This window comes from Mytilus trossulus, chromosome 3 (assembly GCF_036588685.1).
Source record: "Mytilus trossulus isolate FHL-02 chromosome 3, PNRI_Mtr1.1.1.hap1, whole genome shotgun sequence".
Taxonomy (NCBI): Eukaryota; Metazoa; Mollusca; class Bivalvia; order Mytilida; family Mytilidae; genus Mytilus; species Mytilus trossulus.
The window spans coordinates 60,127,112-60,147,097 of NC_086375.1; the positions used below are offsets into that span (position 1 = coordinate 60,127,112).

At 31.9% G+C, this 19,986-nt stretch overlaps 1 protein-coding gene across 1 annotated transcript in view; it reads left to right on the forward strand.

Moving 5' to 3' along the window:
• The window catches only part of LOC134712002 (QRFP-like peptide receptor), a 37,124-nt gene extending 19,792 nt beyond the window's left edge, over nucleotides 1-17,332 (forward strand). The window contains exons 2-3 of the mRNA XM_063573083.1: nucleotides 13,873-14,263; nucleotides 16,405-17,332. Coding sequence (XP_063429153.1) covers nucleotides 13,873-14,263; nucleotides 16,405-17,130 — 1,117 coding nt within the window. The 3' untranslated portion in view covers nucleotides 17,131-17,332. The remainder of the gene's footprint in view (nucleotides 1-13,872; nucleotides 14,264-16,404) is intronic.
• Nucleotides 17,333-19,986: the final 2,654 nt, after the last annotated feature.

Below are 19,986 nucleotides of genomic sequence, written 5' to 3' on the forward strand. Positions count from 1 at the left end.
AAAGGGCATCTATTTTATATTGAAATATTTAAACCACTTTAAGTCGAGTAATTTGGTTAATTAACCATTAGTAGGAACTTCAGGATCTCAATTATTCGTCATGTTTCATATCACAAATGTAGGATGAAAATTAGATATATTGTAGATCTAACTTTATATTTTTTTGAACAACATACGTAGTCTTTTAAATATTCAATCTTTATGAGGACACGTCCGACACACTTTTGTATTATTCAATATCGGGTTATGATAGAACCCTAGAACTCGTTTACATAATACATTTGTAACCCGAATTCTTTAAAAGTAGGTTTAAACGTCTTACTTCTGACATTCTCTGTAACGTTTCATAGCATTTGTTTTAACTTTAATAGCTTCACGCGGTGCGATTTGGTATTTAAGTTTATTTTCATTAGACTAAAATTTGGTTTATCGCTTAAATATACGGCTTCTGTGTCTGAAAATCTTGCTTCGACCGACATCCATCGCTTATGCAATTTAAGCAGCAACGTCTGATTAAACAAGAATTTACTCAAATTATCTCATAGTCTTTCAAAAATAATAACAGTTATTCTAATCACATGAAGTTCAAATCCGTTAAAATCAAACTACATGGAATTAAACTTTTTATTATGACTGCGTTAGAAATTAAGCTCAATATCTCAGAAAATAACATGAAAGAAGGTATGAATGAAAATAATTACTCGACTGGAGATGCACGTGGGCAGTATGAATGTCATATCATATATACAAAATAAATAGAAGGAGCATACGTCGATGAGACAACAGCACAACGTCAAAATATGTTCGGGAACACCAAACAAAATTCGACAATAGACAGGTGTTTATACTATATTCCAAGCTCCAAATCGTTCATAGATCATTAAAGTGAACACACAATTCTCCAAATAACGAAACACACTAAAATAACGACATACGACAACTGACGATGTTCCTCACTTGGTGTGGCGCTTGGAAATAAAGACGGGTTAATATTTATTTGAAAGATCTCGACCCTTTAACAGTTAAAAAATTATCTTGAGCAGGCTATAAATTAGCAAAACGTAATTAAAAGCACACACAATTAAACAATGATGTGATCAGGTCAGTTTTATGAATCAAATTTTGTCAGATGTTCGGAGTTTTTTGTTTTTTCCCTACGATACAGGGTAACATATTTTGCCCCATACCAATCACATTTTTCTTTTCATATAAAACTTCGATATCTTATAAAAAGGTCATTACCAACATTTAGGCAGATTTTTTTCTTATGATTGGAGACTGGAACTAATGCCAATGTTGAAGTAAAAGTCCGAGTCTGCCGTTACACGTCGTTAAAAAAATCTAATAACGCAAGAGTTACATAACCTATCAATTTGTTTTTAACTTATTTTGATTCTTAAATAATGCTCCTATGGTTTACAGAAGCAACTCTTTAATTCTAGATTTTTACATTTTACCGAACTACATTCTTAGAGAGCCGTGGTGTAGTGGTTAGTGCATCGGACTACTAACACAAAGGTTCCTGGTTCGATTCTCGTTTGGGATGAAAATTTCAGGAACACACTTTTCGGCTCTCCCTTGACACCATTTGCGAGTATGGTCTCGAGGAAACGATGATAGTCCGTCGGACGGGGACGATAAATGGCTGGCCCGTGTTAAGAGAGAGCCATATCTCTTGCACGTTAAAGACACCCTTGTAGATATCGAAAAAGAGTAGGCTAATGCCGCTACAAGGCAGCACTCGCACCCGCAAAGTGGAGAGGGATTAATATAAGTTGCAAAACTTGTTTCCCAATCCACTATAAATAAATATGTTTAAACTAACTACATTCTTAAGGGAAACTCTTTCTTTGGCTCAGAATAGCGATGGTACTTCGTACCAGGATGGTCTCGCTTATGTGCGATTGTTTGACGCTGAAGTGTGTATTTATCACGCTGATGTGCGATAGTATCGAAAAAAAAATCATACTTTAAATAGCGTGACCTTCGCACAGTAGAGATTTACCGTTGAATTTTCGTGTCCTACATTTTTAAACAGATAAGTTAACGTTATGACTAAAAAGTCTAATTAATTTCATTTAAATTTTGCTGTAATTTATTTTAGTAAAAGACACATCTATACCAATAGTTCCTTTGCACATGTTTAATTATCTTCAAATGAGCAATAATGGTTTACTCACGTCGTTTTTTTAGTTTAGAGCGACGTTTGTGTTAACCTTAAATTAAAAGGAGAATACTTTACGTGTAACTGACTACATCCAAACATGAATCAATTTGACTATATGCAAACACAATTGAACGGTGTTTGTTGTACTCCGCATCGGCGATGACGTAAAGCAAATATCAATGATCTATCAATTGTGTCTTCATTGATTATGGTCAGTATGCAAACACAAAAAAAAAATTATCAATTTGCTGTGACCGAATTTTATCAACCAAAAAACACGAACAATTTCAGAAAAAGACCATTTTTCGACTAATTATACGCGTACGACGTCCTTCTTGTTGTTATGATAATATTACGCAATTTGATTTAAACTGTAGACTGAGAACGCTATTTGTGGATAGAAAACTGTATGTTTTAATTCCCTAAGAAGAAATAGACAATGCGAAACCCACACAAACTCATTTACTTCATGCAGTTTTTAATAATTTAAAACCGATTATTGTCAAAATAATTTAAATAAATTCGGAGATTCGAAAGAAAAGCAAGCACTATATTATTAGTGACATTCCATCAATCAGACATTCTGCTGTGAATGTGTTGGACCACAGATGCTTTAAAGATTGATTGATGCTTCAGACATATCGGGCGCATGAATCAGGTCTGTACCATATATCCTTCTGCTTTTGAAAAAAGGCTTCTAAATCATTAGGTCAAAAAATAGATGTAGCTTAAATATAACGATTAGGTCTCAGAGAGTTGAAATAGATTTGACGAATATTTGAAGCGTTTACGAAATTGATTCAAATATAATACAAATACAATATAGTTCCTTCACATGGGATTTTTTTTTTTTATCTTTAGACAAAAGAGCAATGTATGCTTGAAACTAAGAATTTAACATAGAAAACGATGAGGCAAACAATTAGTAGCGTTTTGTCCTTTTAATGGACAGTCTGTTTCTACACAAGTATCTTTGGTAGCTTCTGTTTTGATGAACAACACTTATGTTTTTTTTAGCTTTACATGGTACAAACATTTCTCCGATCAACCATGTATTACCTTCTAGATGTTGTCTATGGTTTAACTGTTTTCTTTCTGAAATCTGTTGACGTTTACCCATATACTCTTTATATTATATGAACAAGAGTGAGTGAAGTAAAACACGGCCCATATAACACAACTTAAAGTAAAAAGTTTCAATCAAAAAGAAGCAGCGGTTGCTTTTTTCAGCTGACAATGTAATTAAGTTGTAAATTTCTCATTAATTAAACTATTTCTCCCAGATACTATCAAATTGAAATATCAGAACTGTCAGTACGTAGGATGTAAATATTACAAACATTTTTTTTTGTATCTCCCGATACATTAATTACATCGTGAAAAGCCTAAAGGTATTTGTTGTTTACCATTATCTTGCAGAATGATCTGTCAGGAAGTGACGCGATGGGATTTATCTCTGCTGCTTATTTTAACAACAGTGACAAGTAAAACCCACATGTACAATGATATAAATATTTTAAAATTGAGATAAATATAATTGCAACTCGCCATCGACGAACAAAGTACGTCTTACTCTAGAGTCCTACATCACTAAACATTTTGCATCTCAAAATGTCCTAAGCCATAGCATATGACATTGGTCAACAGTTTTATTCGGAAAGAACGTACTATAATTGTTTGGACGTTTTTATGACGAAAACGTGCATTTATCAGTAATGTGAATATCATTTTTTTTTACATATTTTCAAATGCTTTGATTTTTCTGATACTAAATATTATTTTTATATCAGTGATTTCTATGGATGGATTTTTTTGACTGTTTTTGTTAGCGGTTATATTGGCATTTGCATCATGTCACTCTGACGCATAGTTTTGGGAGATATGGACATTTTATATCGTAAAATCCAAAAAATTACAAAACGTCATACCGTGCTACTGCTTATATAAATTAGTCACAAGATTTTTAATAAGACTTACTGATTTGACCACTTTCGATTTCACTGCGGTAGACGGATGACGGCAACGAACCTGTAGGATGCCGAATTTTGGTTACATTATATTCTATTTTCGTCTGTACATCGTACGACGATCCATCAGCATATACGTCGGCACATAGCAATCACAGACACATACACACACAAAAACAAAAACATATATGATTGTGTATATTACCTTAACTTCCAATAGAACAAAATTAAGTTAACAAAGATGTATTGCTATAATGAAAACAAAATAGACATGACAAAATGATAAAGACAATATTTTCTAAGTTATTGAGATTAATATGCTTACCTTTTTCGGAAGAATTGTAAACACGCACGTAGTTGAGTTAAGATATAAACGCACGAAATATCAAAGGAATGACTGTAATATATTTTCTGTCTATGAAGAAATAACATAAAAAAATTGGTGCACACTGAATAACGCGCGTAGCGGGTAATTTAACAGTGTGCACCACATTTTTATGTTATTTCGAATAGACCAAAAAAATATATATCAGTCATTTCTTATAATTTAATTCTAAATTCCATTTTAAACCGTAGAGAACCATGAAAAAAACGTTGATGACGTCACGGTCACATGACTAAATTATGTATATGGGCTCATAACAAAATAACGTCAGCCAATCTTAAGACGCGTTACATCCAAAATTAAATTAATTGAGCGTATTGAGGATGAGAGTAAGTTAACAAATACTCGTTGATCGAGTCTATAAAACAAAAATCAATCAATTTTGAGAAAAGCGCGTTAACATGGAAAATGAAAGAAACGAGTAAAAGGTGATGGTTCTTCTACGTACTAATCTAAAGTGTTTGTAGACTATGGGTTGTCTGTCTTTCGGGGTTTTCGCCAACATCTTTTTGTTGTCCTCTTTGTATCTTCTATTATTTTAAGTCAACAGTTCGGCATTGTACAAACTTATTTATATAAATCTTATCTGAATCGTTCAAAAAAAGAATATATCTTTAAAGGTAACCGTATAAGATGCCCTTTTTTTAGTACATGACTGTTTAAATAAAGCTACATGGATACATGAAAGATCCAAGATAATTCAAAACGTTCGAAAACGATATATATGTATCACCTCGTTGCAACTTTGGTGGTTTGATATCGTTCAAGATTAACCCATAGTCCTGTACAAAAATATGAACGAGGCTTTTTTAAATGCTAGAATATCTCTGTTAGGATTTTATAGCATTATGGCATATTCAAGGTTTCAGTTTTTAATTGAAACGATACAATTTTCGAGATGTTAATTATGTTATGTAAATATTCAAACCATGACCTATAAGCAAGTAAACAAATTATCTCTAGTCGCCTGCAAGAAACATCAGGATAAATTGTAATCGTCGTTTAAGCGATATCATTTCCATCTTGAGACGTTCTAACTAAATTAATATACTCGTCGTTTCAGTGATTTTTATCTTGAGATCTTCGTAACTAATTTATATACTAGTCGTTTCCGCTCTATCTGAAGTAACGCATAGCCGCTTTTCCTTAGCCCGCCTAAAATTTTAAAGGATGATGGAAAAGTATGAGAAGACCACAAGACAAATGTTTACGGATAATAGTGGTTTAAACCTTGTGCCATTTAAGGATATACAAAAGCTGTAAATCGGCTAAATTCATCCGTGCAAAAACCAATTAAATCTCAGATTGTGTTGTAAATGTCTTCTCGATCACTTCAAACTTCGTCTTTTCTCTGGTAGATCAAAACTTTATATTTTATTTTGAATCAATATTTATAAAGCATGATTCTTTATCATATAGTCATTTTAAAATTGATTCATTTGCGTCATAAAAATATTAGTTGGTTTATATCTCTAATCAGATTAAGTTTTCTTCACAAATATACGGTAATACAAATAAATCTAACAAACTACATTTTGTATATAGATAGCGCCTATATACAATTACTGAAGCCATAAGGATTTATTCAAGAAAGATCAAAGAAATTGGATGTGTTTAGTGTGATTCTTTGAATATTGGCTGATTACTAATTGGGATTGACCTTTTATCAATAAAATACCAGTATTTGTCAATGAAAAATTACAGTTACTTATATTTCTTCATTGTGTATGTTTTTCATATATCCGGCTCATTGGGATGTTCCCTACAATTACTAAACATAAAACTAGAGGCAACCTAAGAGCCTGAGTGTACTGGTAGACTTTGATTGAAATTCGGTATCTTGATAACTGCTATTTCAGGGTTGTTGTCTATTTAGTTACCTTTCGATGAATTTGGCTATCAATTTTAGGTATTTTTGTCATATAGCTCTTCAACGGTTTCGGTATTTATACATCCTCGGATTTCAAATGTTTGGCTTTGAGTGTTCTTGATGAAGGTAAATCCAGAAAAACATTTCGGACGCATTGAAATTATTAAACGTGTTGTTTTACATGAACATTCTGTTTACTGTTTATTGGTAGGTTCCTTCTATTTAAGGAACACTCCCGAAGGATAAGTTTATAAATCATTTGCATGTACATGTATAGGAATATTTACAAAGTATTATGTTAATCTTACTGTTAGTCGTACATGTGGTCGGACATAGAACATATTCAAAGAGGTAATTTACAAACTTTGAAAAATAAAAATGCCCCTTTTTTGAAGATTCATATACCATATATTGTTTTTAGATTGAGGAATACTAGTTTAGTACATGTATTTGAGAGTTGCCAGCCTAAGTTTGTAATTGATTCCAACGGTTGCTGTGAAACGCAGTTTTATCCGCGACAGCATAAATCATTCAATATGACAGTGCTACTTGACTGGACTGTTTTTAAATTGTTGTCTAGTCCATCCGTTAATGCAAGGTCGTCAAAAACCAAGTATGTAAATGCATGTACATTTGTATCTAAATCAATTTAAACAACCTTATTTTTCAATAAAAGTCATTTATTTTGCAATCAGCCAACTATTGTACAAATAAAACATATACAAATGTTGGTTTTATTTGTACTTGTTACCCTGCTATCACGTTGACCAAGCGGTAAATATTTATTAAGAATCACTGATATAAATCACTGACGTTTTGACGTTTTACACTGCATACATTGATAATAATAATAACTTCAAGACTCAAAGCTGATGAACTTGATTTCAAAACTCGATTACCGTCCAACTTTATAGTCTTTGTAAATTACAGCCAAAGTCAAAGACATCCTTGTATACGAATATATATATATATAAATATATTTATGAAAAATAAACTACAACAATGTATCATATTTAAACAAAATTATCAAGCGAAGGGGGAGAGTATAATAACAAGAAATGGTCATACATTTTGTTATATGGATTCTTAAGAAAGTTTGCTTTCATTTATTGAATTGTATCTTCATACATTCTATAAAACATAGTTGAACCATTTACTTACCTTCCCTTTCATGAATGTGACCTTCCGAATTAGACTATTTACCGGATTTGTAATCACATAAGCAACACGACGGGTGACACATGTGGAGCAGGATTTGCTTACCCTTCCGGAACACCTGAGATCACCCCTAGTTTTTGGTGGGGGTTCGTGTTGTTTATTCTTAAGTTTTCTATGTTTTGTCATGTGTACAATTGTTTTTCTGTTTGTCTTTTTCATTTTTAGCCATGGCGTTGTCAGTTTGTTATACATTTATGAGTTTGACTGTCCCTTTGGTATATTTCGTCCCTCTTTTACAGCAAACAACAACAAATGGACGAACAAGATTTAGTGGTTTGAAGCCTACACATATGTTTTTTTCAATATGCGTATTGTGTAAGTAATGTTATTCCACAGGGATGGTTTGTCAATTATATTTTCTGTAAATAATTCGTTTTGTAGCTTCAATCTTTATCGATAACAATTTTAATAAGCGTTTGCCGCTAACTGTAAATAGGCTGATTTAATTCCGTAGCCAGAATAATTTCAAATTGTAAATTGCCTCCATCATCACACGACATTTCACATTATGTCACATTTCTAGACAAGAAAAAGAGAAAAAACCTAATGGACTTTTTACAGTGAATTGATAATTAAATGCTTTATGATGGTGCTATGAAAGCTGACCGCTTGTATTTAAAACAAAATCAAAAGAATATTTATTTAACTATCAACAAATAGAAACCAACACGTTTTTATAACTTTTTGACAACTTGTACATTACATCTGTCAAGCAAGTGAGTTCGACCATCAATTCATTCAGTACGTTTCAAGTTAATCGTATCTTTTCTGAGTAAACCAAAAAGCATATTGGTATAATATACCTCAATACTTTTAACTCCCCATGCCGTATTTAGATGAATTTGGCTATTGTTTAAAGCTCCTTTTTGTTCATATAGCTGCTAGAATTGCATCGTCAATGATTACGCATTCATGGCTTTCAAATACTTTTAAGATTTAAGGGTTCCATGCAGGTGAAGGTAAATCTAGAAAAGGGTCTCGGACGCACGAAATTTATTTAGTTTGTAATTCATTTTAAAATCATATTGGTTCTATTTAATATCTAAATAATGATAAAAAGATCCCGAAGTGAAGGGCATTGTGTCAGTTATTGCGGTTATGAATTAAATACAAGCCATATGTAAATAGACACTACTGATATGTGATAAACTGTAATGTTTTATAGCCATCCTAATGGTGTCATTTGAAAGTTTTTATAAACTTTTGAAATTTTATCTTGATTTGAAAACTTTGTTATAGTAACTAATTTGAATACAAATTGTATATACCTTGTTCAGTGTTTATGTTGAAGACTGAACGATGCCCTTTATATGTTCTTTATTTATATATGTTGTTGGGTTGCATGTGTTTACTCCTAATTTCCCCTTTCCATTGTAGAAGAAGATTTTTAAAGCTATTGCTCAAAACAGTTTGAATTCTCATGTGTTGTATCCTCTAACGATAGAATAAAGAACGTGACTTATTTGTGATCACGCGTACATTGTAGTATCGTTGGCAATGTTGTAAGAAACAAAAACGGGAGAAAATGTCTCATTACACGGTAGTCAACGCATTTGTTTTATTTCGATAATTCAGTAACAACAAATAATGTTAATCATAAAATATCAAATGAAAGTACGAATAAATATTTAGGTTAAATAAATTAAAATAACTGGAGTCTAGAAAGATTGTGTTATTTATATAATGTCTTCTCTTAAGATGAGATCATCGAGTAAATACAAATAGAGGACACGTATGATTGGCATACGAATTACAAACTTCGTGACCAGACTGCAAAACTAGACAAATGTAAATCTGCAAAATTCAGTCAAAATAAGGTTTTATACATTTTATAACGGTAAACTGTTATAACTAGTGTTTCACATGTCCTTGCATAACATAATGTAGCAAAATTCACATTTGTATATCCCTTTCAATATCATGCAGTGATTTATTTGACGGCTACTTTAAGAGAGCACGTGAAACATAGACTGCCGAATTTAAAAGTCTTATTTAACCATCTATATGATTACTAAAACCTACATATATGAGTCAAGATTCGAAGTTTGATATTGATTCGTCAATAAGATAAGAAATTTCAACTCTCTGATAACGAATTTTTCTTCTAAATTTGGTTCATATGTATATTCTAGATGTGTTTTATACTACTCAAACATTAAGTTCAATAACATTTGTAATTTTCGTAACCAAACAGACCATATATCATTTAATACTTCACTTGACTGAGCTGAGCCATTAATTATAATATTCCATAGCTTGATTTTTTTCTTGAGAGAACACATTCAACCCAATTAAATGATATTTATTTTGTGAAACATACGTTAATGAAGAAAGTCAACATGAAATTAATTATATCTCCAAAAGTTATATAACCAGTAAGCTGAACTGAATACAATCGTGTGCGTAAATCCCGGCGAGATTGTAGCAGCATAGTTCATTTAATTATCATTCATTCGGATGAACTTGATTCGCAATTATCTGTCCACTGATATAGGCATCCTTGATAAAATATGTGTTTAGAATGGACGTGATTTTACTTTCCATGTGTAGAGCAAAAATCTAGTTTACTTGCATTATAGCTGTTTTTACATTTTGCGTCCATTAGAAATTGTAGCTTGGTATGCATTCGTTTTAGTTGTGGTAATTTCCACTTGAATATGGCGAAAATGAAATTAAATGATGTATGGAAGTGTTTAAAGTATCTAACACTCTAGTACTCTAAAACAATTTGCAGGAGTATGGTTAAAATTAGCTTCTCTTTTTCAGAGATGATCTGGCTACGTGTATAGCAAACACTGCATTTCTGGCTATGTGTAAAGCGCACAACGCATTTATTTGATTTAAAGCTGTTTTTATATTTTGCGTCTACTAAAATATTTTATCGTAGCATAGTTTGAATACGTCATTTTTTTTGTGGTAGTTTTCATCATGTAATATGGCATAAGTGAAAGCAATTACTGCATGAAGTTTCCATTGTTTTAAAGGACCAAACAGTTTAGTTCATCTTCTGATTGACAGACACAACATTTCGAAATATTAACACTTGCAGATTCTGAAAGCTAGTTCAAATAAAAAGTAATAAACAAATGATGTTCTCTTAGACTAAAGCATGTTAAAGTGTTTCCAATTTGAACTTTCTGTTTGACTTTCATTTCCGTATTTTTTTCTTCATATTTTTTGTGGTGGATGGTGATACTCGAATTCTCCGAAACCCTTCCTCAAACGCTTGAGAACAAACCAGTTTTTCAAGCGTCTTTGAGCAGTATTGGAGACCATGATGAATTTTAATTCATTAATAAACAAATGCATTTTGTATCAGTTTCCGTATTCTATTTACAGTAGTATTAAAAGAGAAGGCTATAGATATATTAAATTACATATAATAAAATTACACTAAATCAGACTTTAGTTGTCGAAACTATACCCTGTGAAACGGTTAATATCGGATAACATGCATAGGTTTTCATGTTGTTCTATAATTATTGCATTGAAATTCTATTATTCTGAAGAACAAACCAAACAAATGCAGAAAACTAATATTAACGAAATGGAAATTAAAGGGAATGAAAGTTACATTTCAGTTATAAAAATAATCCTAAACCGTTGTACTCTAAATTCTGTCAAGTTGGCAGTACTGGTGATTGATAGCAGTTATAAACTGATTTAATCTATAATTGAATTTAGGTAATATTTCTATATAAATTTGATTAATCCTAGTGTAACGTTCATATTCAAACGTGTATCATGTGAATATATATAATCGAATTCAATTTCATAAACAGACTGAAACAAGCATCTATAACAATTCGAATGGTTGTGTCTACCAAATTAATATGTATCCTATATAAAAATTAAATTTATGTTTAGGAAAAAGATATATATTTGTTTTAGTCCTGAATGTGCATACAACATTTGTCCGGACTGGACACTAAAGTTAAAACATCTGTCTTTTTCAAAACACTATCTTATTAAATGCAAATCTCCCTTCACCCCGGTAAATTTGCTGCAGAACCTACATGTATCTACAAGTATTCTCTATTTCTTTTAAATATTCAATGGCAAAAAAGAATGCATATTTAGGACGAGAAAACGTTAATGCAATATAAAAATGAACCCTGCTATGTAATAGACCGTTACGCTAAGTCGGATTTATTGTACTAGTTCAGACGCAAATAGTTCACAAGAATATTTTTATCACCTTATCTCGACTAATTTTCATGAGCTGATCAGTCTTTAGTCGAACTCCTTAATACCTTGTGCTTAATGGAAACGACTTTGACTCGGTTGGGGATAATCTACACGACTTTCCGCACTCGAGGCAGGCGCGCTACTCCTATACCATGCTTAGAAATATTCACTTTGGAACAATCAACAGATCGAACGAACGTTTAGGTTAAATCAACTGTAATCAACTGACAGCATACCATATCATAAAACTAATTTATTGTCAAGCATTCCATATTTGTCTTGTAATCATTCAAATATAAGATTTTTTGTTGTTGTGAAGAGATGATCGATTCTTTAATTGAGATATCCGTGGTTCACATTAGTCTCATTCATTTATTTTCGCAGGTCGTCAACCTCTGTTTTCCTCGATAAAACTCAATTTAGGCGATTTGTTCTCTTGGAATCCTAATATTTCAGTACACGCTTTTTTGGTTTAAACATAGAAAATCTATAGTAATACAGTGTATTTTGCAGAATGTTTAGAAATTTGACTTTAGCTATTTTTCACACATTCAGTACAGTTATAATTGTAAAACTTTAGAATGTTCGTTGAACGTCAACATGGCGGCTAACCAACATTATAAGGATAGATTCATTTAAATTCATTCAATTACGGCATTATAAAACTCTAATAGAGAGGTTTAAAGATGCAAGAGGAACGTTCAAACTCATAAGTCGAAAATAAACTGACAACGCCATACACATAAAAAAAAAACAATAGACAGACAATTATTATTGAACACAAAACACAATATAGAAAACTAAAGACGGAGCAACACGAATCCCGACAAAAACTGGGAATAATATCAGATTATCTGGAAGGGTGAACAAATCCTGCTCTACATGTATCACCCATCATGTTGCTCATGTAAATACAAACCCTTGAATGGATAATTCGGTAGATAATGATAAAACATCAGCTGTCGATGAGACGGCATAAAATCAACATAAAGTACGATTTGAACAGTCGGATGAAAATTTGTTCATTTATTGTAACAGTTGAGAAACTGATTTCGTTTTCATAAATATAATGATTAAACTTCAACGTTCATCATATTTTGATTGCTTACACGAAACTTTGTACATTCCATTACGTGTTGAAATACTTCAAGTAACATTTATTACAAAAGGGTATTATATCATGTGGGAACAGACGAAAAATAATTGTTCTGACAGACTTGATTTCCAATAGACGATAGGATCAACTATCTTCAGACAAATATCAACAGTAATGATACTAATCTATAGGAAGAGAAATCATACAAATATTACCGTGTAATAGAAAAACAATGGCATATAGTAACAAATTCATCTATTCCAAAGCAAATATAACACAAATGTCAAACACGCATAGACGTTCTTATTCGTTAAAATTCATCGTTGTTTTTTTTTCATCAATTATCCATAGATATTTCATTAAAATGCATAAGATTTATATAAGTTACATTCCCCTTTTTATGTGTGAAGTTGTGGTGATCATGGTAACACGTATTTCTTGTACATTAGTTAATATTTTATTGGTGTTTATAACTTCACTTAGTCCAGTTTGATATTTACTAAAATATTCCCTTAAACACTATTTATTTTTTGCGCAATTCAAAGTATTTTATTTTCTCACTTAAACTGATTTAGCAAAACGTAAAGGTTGGAAAACGTAAACAACTTGTCTAACCCAGCTTTCGTGTAGGTGCCTAAAACTAGCATCTTAGTTTCGAACTTTTTTGATCACCATAGAATTTGTTTACCATTTGTCTAGACCCATTATTGCAGAATTTATACATTTCTTGTCTAAACCCAGCACCGCAAAATATATTCAACATTTTTTACTTAGTTTTATTATTAACTTGTCTAGACCATAAGCGCTGAATTTTTATCAAGACCTAGCACCACCAAGTTGCTGGTTTTATTTTGTCATAATAGTGATATAACAGCAAATTTTTTTAATTCAAAATCATCTAGCAAATATTTTCGTTTATTTTAATTTTAAGAAGTTATGAAGTGATAATAAAAATGTAAGAAAATGATTTTTATTTTCCAGATATTATGCTATTGTGCACCCATTATCCGCCATGAAGGTTAACAGCAAGTCAAGAACAAAGAAAATTATTGCAGTTACTTGGGTCATTCCAATATGTGTGGCATCACCTTATCTTTATTGTAAAAATTATGTATTTACGATTTCAAGTGATTATGGTATGATTTCACGCCAGATATGCTCAGATAGGTTTGATGAATTAGACGGCAACACGGGAACGTTTAGGAGAGTTTTCTTTATTCTTTTATTCGTCATTATGTATTTCTTACCCATGATGATAATAATTGGAACTTGTACCAAAATAGCCATGTGCTTACTTCGACCAATTGTGATTGAGAATACCCATCTTCGGAGACGTGATTCTAAACGGAGAAACGAAGTAAATAAACGCAAGGTGAGATAGTATTGGTAGTTATCAAAGGTACCAGGATTATAATTTAGTACGCCAGACGCGCGTTTCGTCTACATAAGACTCATCAGTGACGCTCATATCAAAATATTTATAAATCCAAACAAGTACGAAGTTGAAGAGCATTGAGGATCCAAAATTCCAAAAAGTTGTGCTTAAAACGTGTACTGTTAACTTTATATAATGAGTTCAAATTGAACGATCATGACGTTATAAACGACAGACCAATATGTGGAATTAAATATTTTAAGAACGAAAAGTTGCTTCCTCGTTTAAACAATTATTAGTCCTTGATATATAATGTAAACATGTTTAACTGCATCTTTAAAGCGTATAGTTAGAGTTGTCAGATTATAAAAACTCGTCCACTCAGATCTTTGAGACTGTTATAAGATGGTCATTAAGTGAATTAATTGATTGCTCAAGTCTGTAATTCACTTCCTTGACAGTTCTTTGAAAAGTTCAATGTTTTTTTTGTTAGAAGGTTTATAGTACTTTTACATATAAACCCAAAGAATGCATCATCAACAATTCAAATAGACCAATCATTTCAAGCCAGACAAACTTAAAATACAAATAAGGAACAATTTTAAAGTAAACTGATTTACCAATATGAAGTTCTGAAAGGGTACAATCACGTCCTTGCGCCTGAAATATATACACACCTTATAGGTTGCATTTCTGTAAATATTGACAATGCAATTTCCCATAGGAACTACTTTTACGGCTAAAACTTTACCACTTTTTACTATGAAGTTTTGAAAAAATCTTATCCTAGAATTGAAAGTTGCACCACAATTTTTTTCAAAGGTCAAAATATAGGGCTGTGCGGCATATTTTCAAGGTTTTAATTATATGCCCAATTTCAAATAACAAAGTTGTTTGCGTTTTGCTGTAATTAATACAAAGCAGTACTATTTGATAAAATGAAACATCTCAAACACATTTTGGTTGAATTGAGCTTTTACAGAAGTTCACTACCAGGTAATAGATAATAAAATTAATATTTATTTTTCATTCTTTGCTCGTTCCACATTAATGCTGCAAACAGGAGATTAGGACCGCGTTCAATATCGTAGCTGCTACGTTGATTTTTGTCTATTGGACGTGAAGGTAACCTACAGTTTCTATATATATATTGATATCTACAAAATGTACGTAGCTGCTACGATATTAAACGCAACCCAGTAATTCATGTTAATTATTACAATGTGATGTAAATTAGAATTTGTAAAAAGCACCATAGAAAACAAATCAATACACTCGACGTTTACGATAAATGTATCCTTTCCTCAAATCGCACCGACTATCTGTGATTACTGTTACAGTTGCACGTAAACAGAAATCAACGTTTTTGATATGCTGCATCAAAAGCTCAACAATGTTTTTTCCCGTACAACTTAAATTAATTTTTAACGAATATAACCATACCATTCAAGTGTGTCATTTTTTGTAACTTTGGAAATATTCATACAAGAAAGCAATATTCCAATATAACGTAAGTATTTCGAGAAATACGAACAAATTAATTGTTTCACCGCCTATAATAAGGAACAATTGTATTTTATTCGGCTCGTGAGTAAACATTGCCTTGATTGAATTGTTATTCTTCGCTGTCAACGCTATTCACTTTTCCATATATCTACAAGTTATGTGTTTACGATAACAATTTTCTCGATCGTATGAGTCAAGTGCTATTGAGGTGGACGTTTAAGTAGGGATATTTGTCGCTGAGTGTTTAACTAAGCTACATAAATGGTAGACATAGAAGCCTGATAAATGTTAAATTATTCAATGTATTTCTGCTTTTTGACGCTATCACCCTGGCCTGATAGACACTGCTTAGATTTAGTCCGTTAAACTATTAGAAACAATTAAAATGCAAGTTAGTAAGTTATTTTGATAATTTTGCCGTATCTCTATCTTAATACTACATACCATTTTATATCTGCCATAATGATAGCCAATAGTAGTATGTGTATTGTGTAATATCTAACAGTAACGCTTCTACGACTGTCATAATCATAGAAGGGAACTTTTTTATAATCTTTTTTTTCTTCTTCGAAAATTTGATTATTCATATTTAGTGTTATTTCTTTTCATTCAAAGTATAATTTTTATTACAGGTAGCAAGAATGGTTATTGTTGTTGCAGTAGCATTTATCGTAGCTTGGTCACCACAATATTTTGTTAGCATTATTAGTCAGCTTCAAGAATCAAGTTTCTTAAGAGAGGAGCAGTTTCTTTTTACTATGCTGATGACACATCTGTTCGGATTCATCAACAGTTGTGTCAATCCATTCATTTACACGGCTATGAGTGAAAAATTTAGGAAAAGTTTCCGGCGAACTCTTGGAAAAGTATTCTGCAACTACTATTGCAGACAGCGATTGTTTTATAGAGGAAGTATGTCACAAAGACGTTCAACAGCTATAACAACTCACGCATCGTCATTTACGGATCCCGAGGCAGAACCGTTGAGATCCCATTCCAATTTTCCTCGTTACAAACTTCAAGTTAAGGCTACACCTTCACGTAGTAGTAGCAGTGATGGAAATTCAAGTTGTCGATCGAACAGTCGTTTGACTAAAAACGGAACAGGAAATTCAAAAGAAACATGCCTGTCATTACAATGTAACAGTGATGAAAATATTGTAGCAAATCCTAAACAATGTCATGTCAGGTTCAAACCTAATCACATCGACATTCCCGATTCCGATTCGTTGTCCGTCATTAACACATTCTCGACAGATGACAATCCTACCATTTTACAAAAAGGCTCTAGGAAATCACCAATTACCACAAATGGATGTTCGTATCATGGTAAAGACTCTGTTGATTCATTTTCATGATTAAATCCATTTCAAAACATGTAATTGGTCCCTGGAATAAAACTGTGATAGAATATTCTGGACTGAAGACAGATTATTTAGAGTTAAAACATATCAAATTAATAATATAACAGGAACATCCTTATTATTTATTTTATGTAAAGATTGTTGTATTCAATCATAAAGTATTATTTATTAAAACAGGGATGAGACTTGATTATATCCGCCTGTTAATATTAACATTTCGCAAATTTGGTTTCACTTGCAAAATAGTATTCAGGTTGAAAAAGAAACCTATCTTCAAACTTAAACAGTATTACCAAATACGGTTCTGCTTAGTTTAAGTCACAGGGATTCAAAAAAAATAAATATCAATATTTAGGTATACCTTTATTCACTGCGCGTGCGAACATTGCTCTCATCCTAATGTTTTAACTTTAAGAGATACAAGAAAAGTCAAATAATGCATACTTATTATAATGGGCATGGTTTCTCATAATAATTCATGTACTAACAGCATCAAAATTCAGTTCAGCTTTTTAGCTTCACTTTTAAAACCAAGATATAAATACATTTTCAACAATAAAACACAGGCTTAAATATGTTGGCTGCTTTACTTATCATTATTGAACTTATGTTGAAAGTATGTAAATGATGATTTAACTCCCAAGTACCATATACAATTAACAGTACCAATGCCCCATGTAAATAAGGGCAAGGTAAGAGAAACTACGGAATACAGACATGTATACCTTTCGAACGTAGCATACGCCAAATATATTATGCCTATTTGCTAAAAACATCTGAAAACAGAAAAAGTAAAAATCACAAAAATACTTAACTCCGAGGAAAATTCATAACGAAATGTTCCTAATCAAATGACAAATCAAAAGCTCGAACACATCAAACGAAGGAATACTTGTTATATTCCTGACCTGGTACAGGCAATTTCTGATGTAGAAAATGGTTGCTTGAACCTGGTTTTATAGCTAGCTAAGCATCTCACCTGTATGACAGTCGCACAAAATTCCATTGTATTGACAGCGATGCATGAACAAAACAAACAGACATCAAAGGAGAAAATATCAAAAATAGGGGTACAGTAGTCAACATTGTGTTCTAATCTTAATAACTACAATCAAACACACATGTAGCAAAGAAGAACAAAAAAGGCATATAGACCAAGCGTATTAGCAATAAAGAAAGACTATAACTACAAAAAATTACCATATATAACCGGATGTATAAGTACAGAGCCACGTCATATACAGATCAACGAAACATAAAAAGGAATGTATACAAATCACACAGCAAAAATGAAAGACAAGCATACAAACATGTTTTACAACAGCACAGTAACGGGAAGTATAGGTATACGTTTAAAAGTAACACCAAAAAGGCATGTAGACAAAGCACTTTAGCAAAAATGAAAGACAATAATACGAGAATATCGCAAACAATAACTTAATGACAGGATGTACAAGTACAAGTATCTTAATAACAATAAAACAAACATAAAATTATATTTAACAGAGAAGCAAAAAAAAAAGGCATATGTCAATTTTAAAAACTCATTCATTGCTTTCTTTGTTTTGAATTTTATTTATGTATGTTATATCTACTGCTAAACTATTGAAAGATTTGAAGTACTTGGACCAAATGGTTAGATTAACATTCACTCTGACGTAGAAAAGAGCGTTTGACATGATAATTTAAACGTCATACAAGTAGAGTTAAAATAATAGTTTTGTCGTTCAAAGTATGAAAAGATTAGTCCAAAGTTCTTTTTGGCATATCCTCTGCAGAATGTATATTAGAAGTTTAAATCTACTTATTGTAGCTTATCTATAATTAAATTCATCATAGATACCAGGATTTAAATTTTGTATGTGCACCTGACGCGCGTTTAATCTACAAATATGCTTATTGCGTTTTTCTTCTAAAAAAAGGAACGTCATATTGTATAAAAGAACACAAAAGTGCATGTAGGCAAATCATTAGCAATTATGAAAGACCACAATTCAAAAATTATACGGAACAATAACACAATACCGGAATAATTAAGTAAGGAGCCACGTCATATGTATCGAGGAAACAAATAAGTTACCGAGCCACGTCATATGTATCGAGGAAATACACAAAGTCACAAAGACAAAGCAAAAATTAAACATACTACTAACAACACAATGGCGGGATGCATAAGTACAGAGCCAATTCAAATGGATATCAACCAAAACAGACCAAACAGTAACAGTAATATCAATGAAGACAAATAAACGAACACGTATTACACGTTTTAAGATGATAAACAACGTCAGTACACAGAACCAATACTTCAAGACCACTGTGAAATTTTTTACTATAAATCACTATTGACCAAAAAACCATAAAACTGAGGTCGAAGTCAGTCATGTATGTACACATAAACATTACAACTCAAAATGTAGTTGATGTATTACACAAAGTCATGTTTTTCTCTGACTTTTTATGACGACTTTACACTTAATATATTGGATATTGGACGTGTACTGATTGATATAAATCTAGTCTGAAATGCATGATTTTTTTTTATTACTTGGTAGTGGTTTTGAACTAGATGTCAGTAACTGCAAGTACTCAGATCTGTAACATGAGTAATAACCTCAGACTTTTTAATGTTTGCTTCTAGAATTAGGTCATTACACAATTTAAGTAGCTCTGGCGATTCTTCGGCCTCGAAGAACCTACGGCCATGAGACTTCTTCTGCTTTACTTCACATTCTGCTTGACCTTTTTCGGACCGAGACTTCTTCTTCTGTTTTACTTCACATTCTTCTTGACTCTTTCCGGACGTGTTCATGTTTTCTAATTCGTTTTCACTATATTGTTTGATGTTTT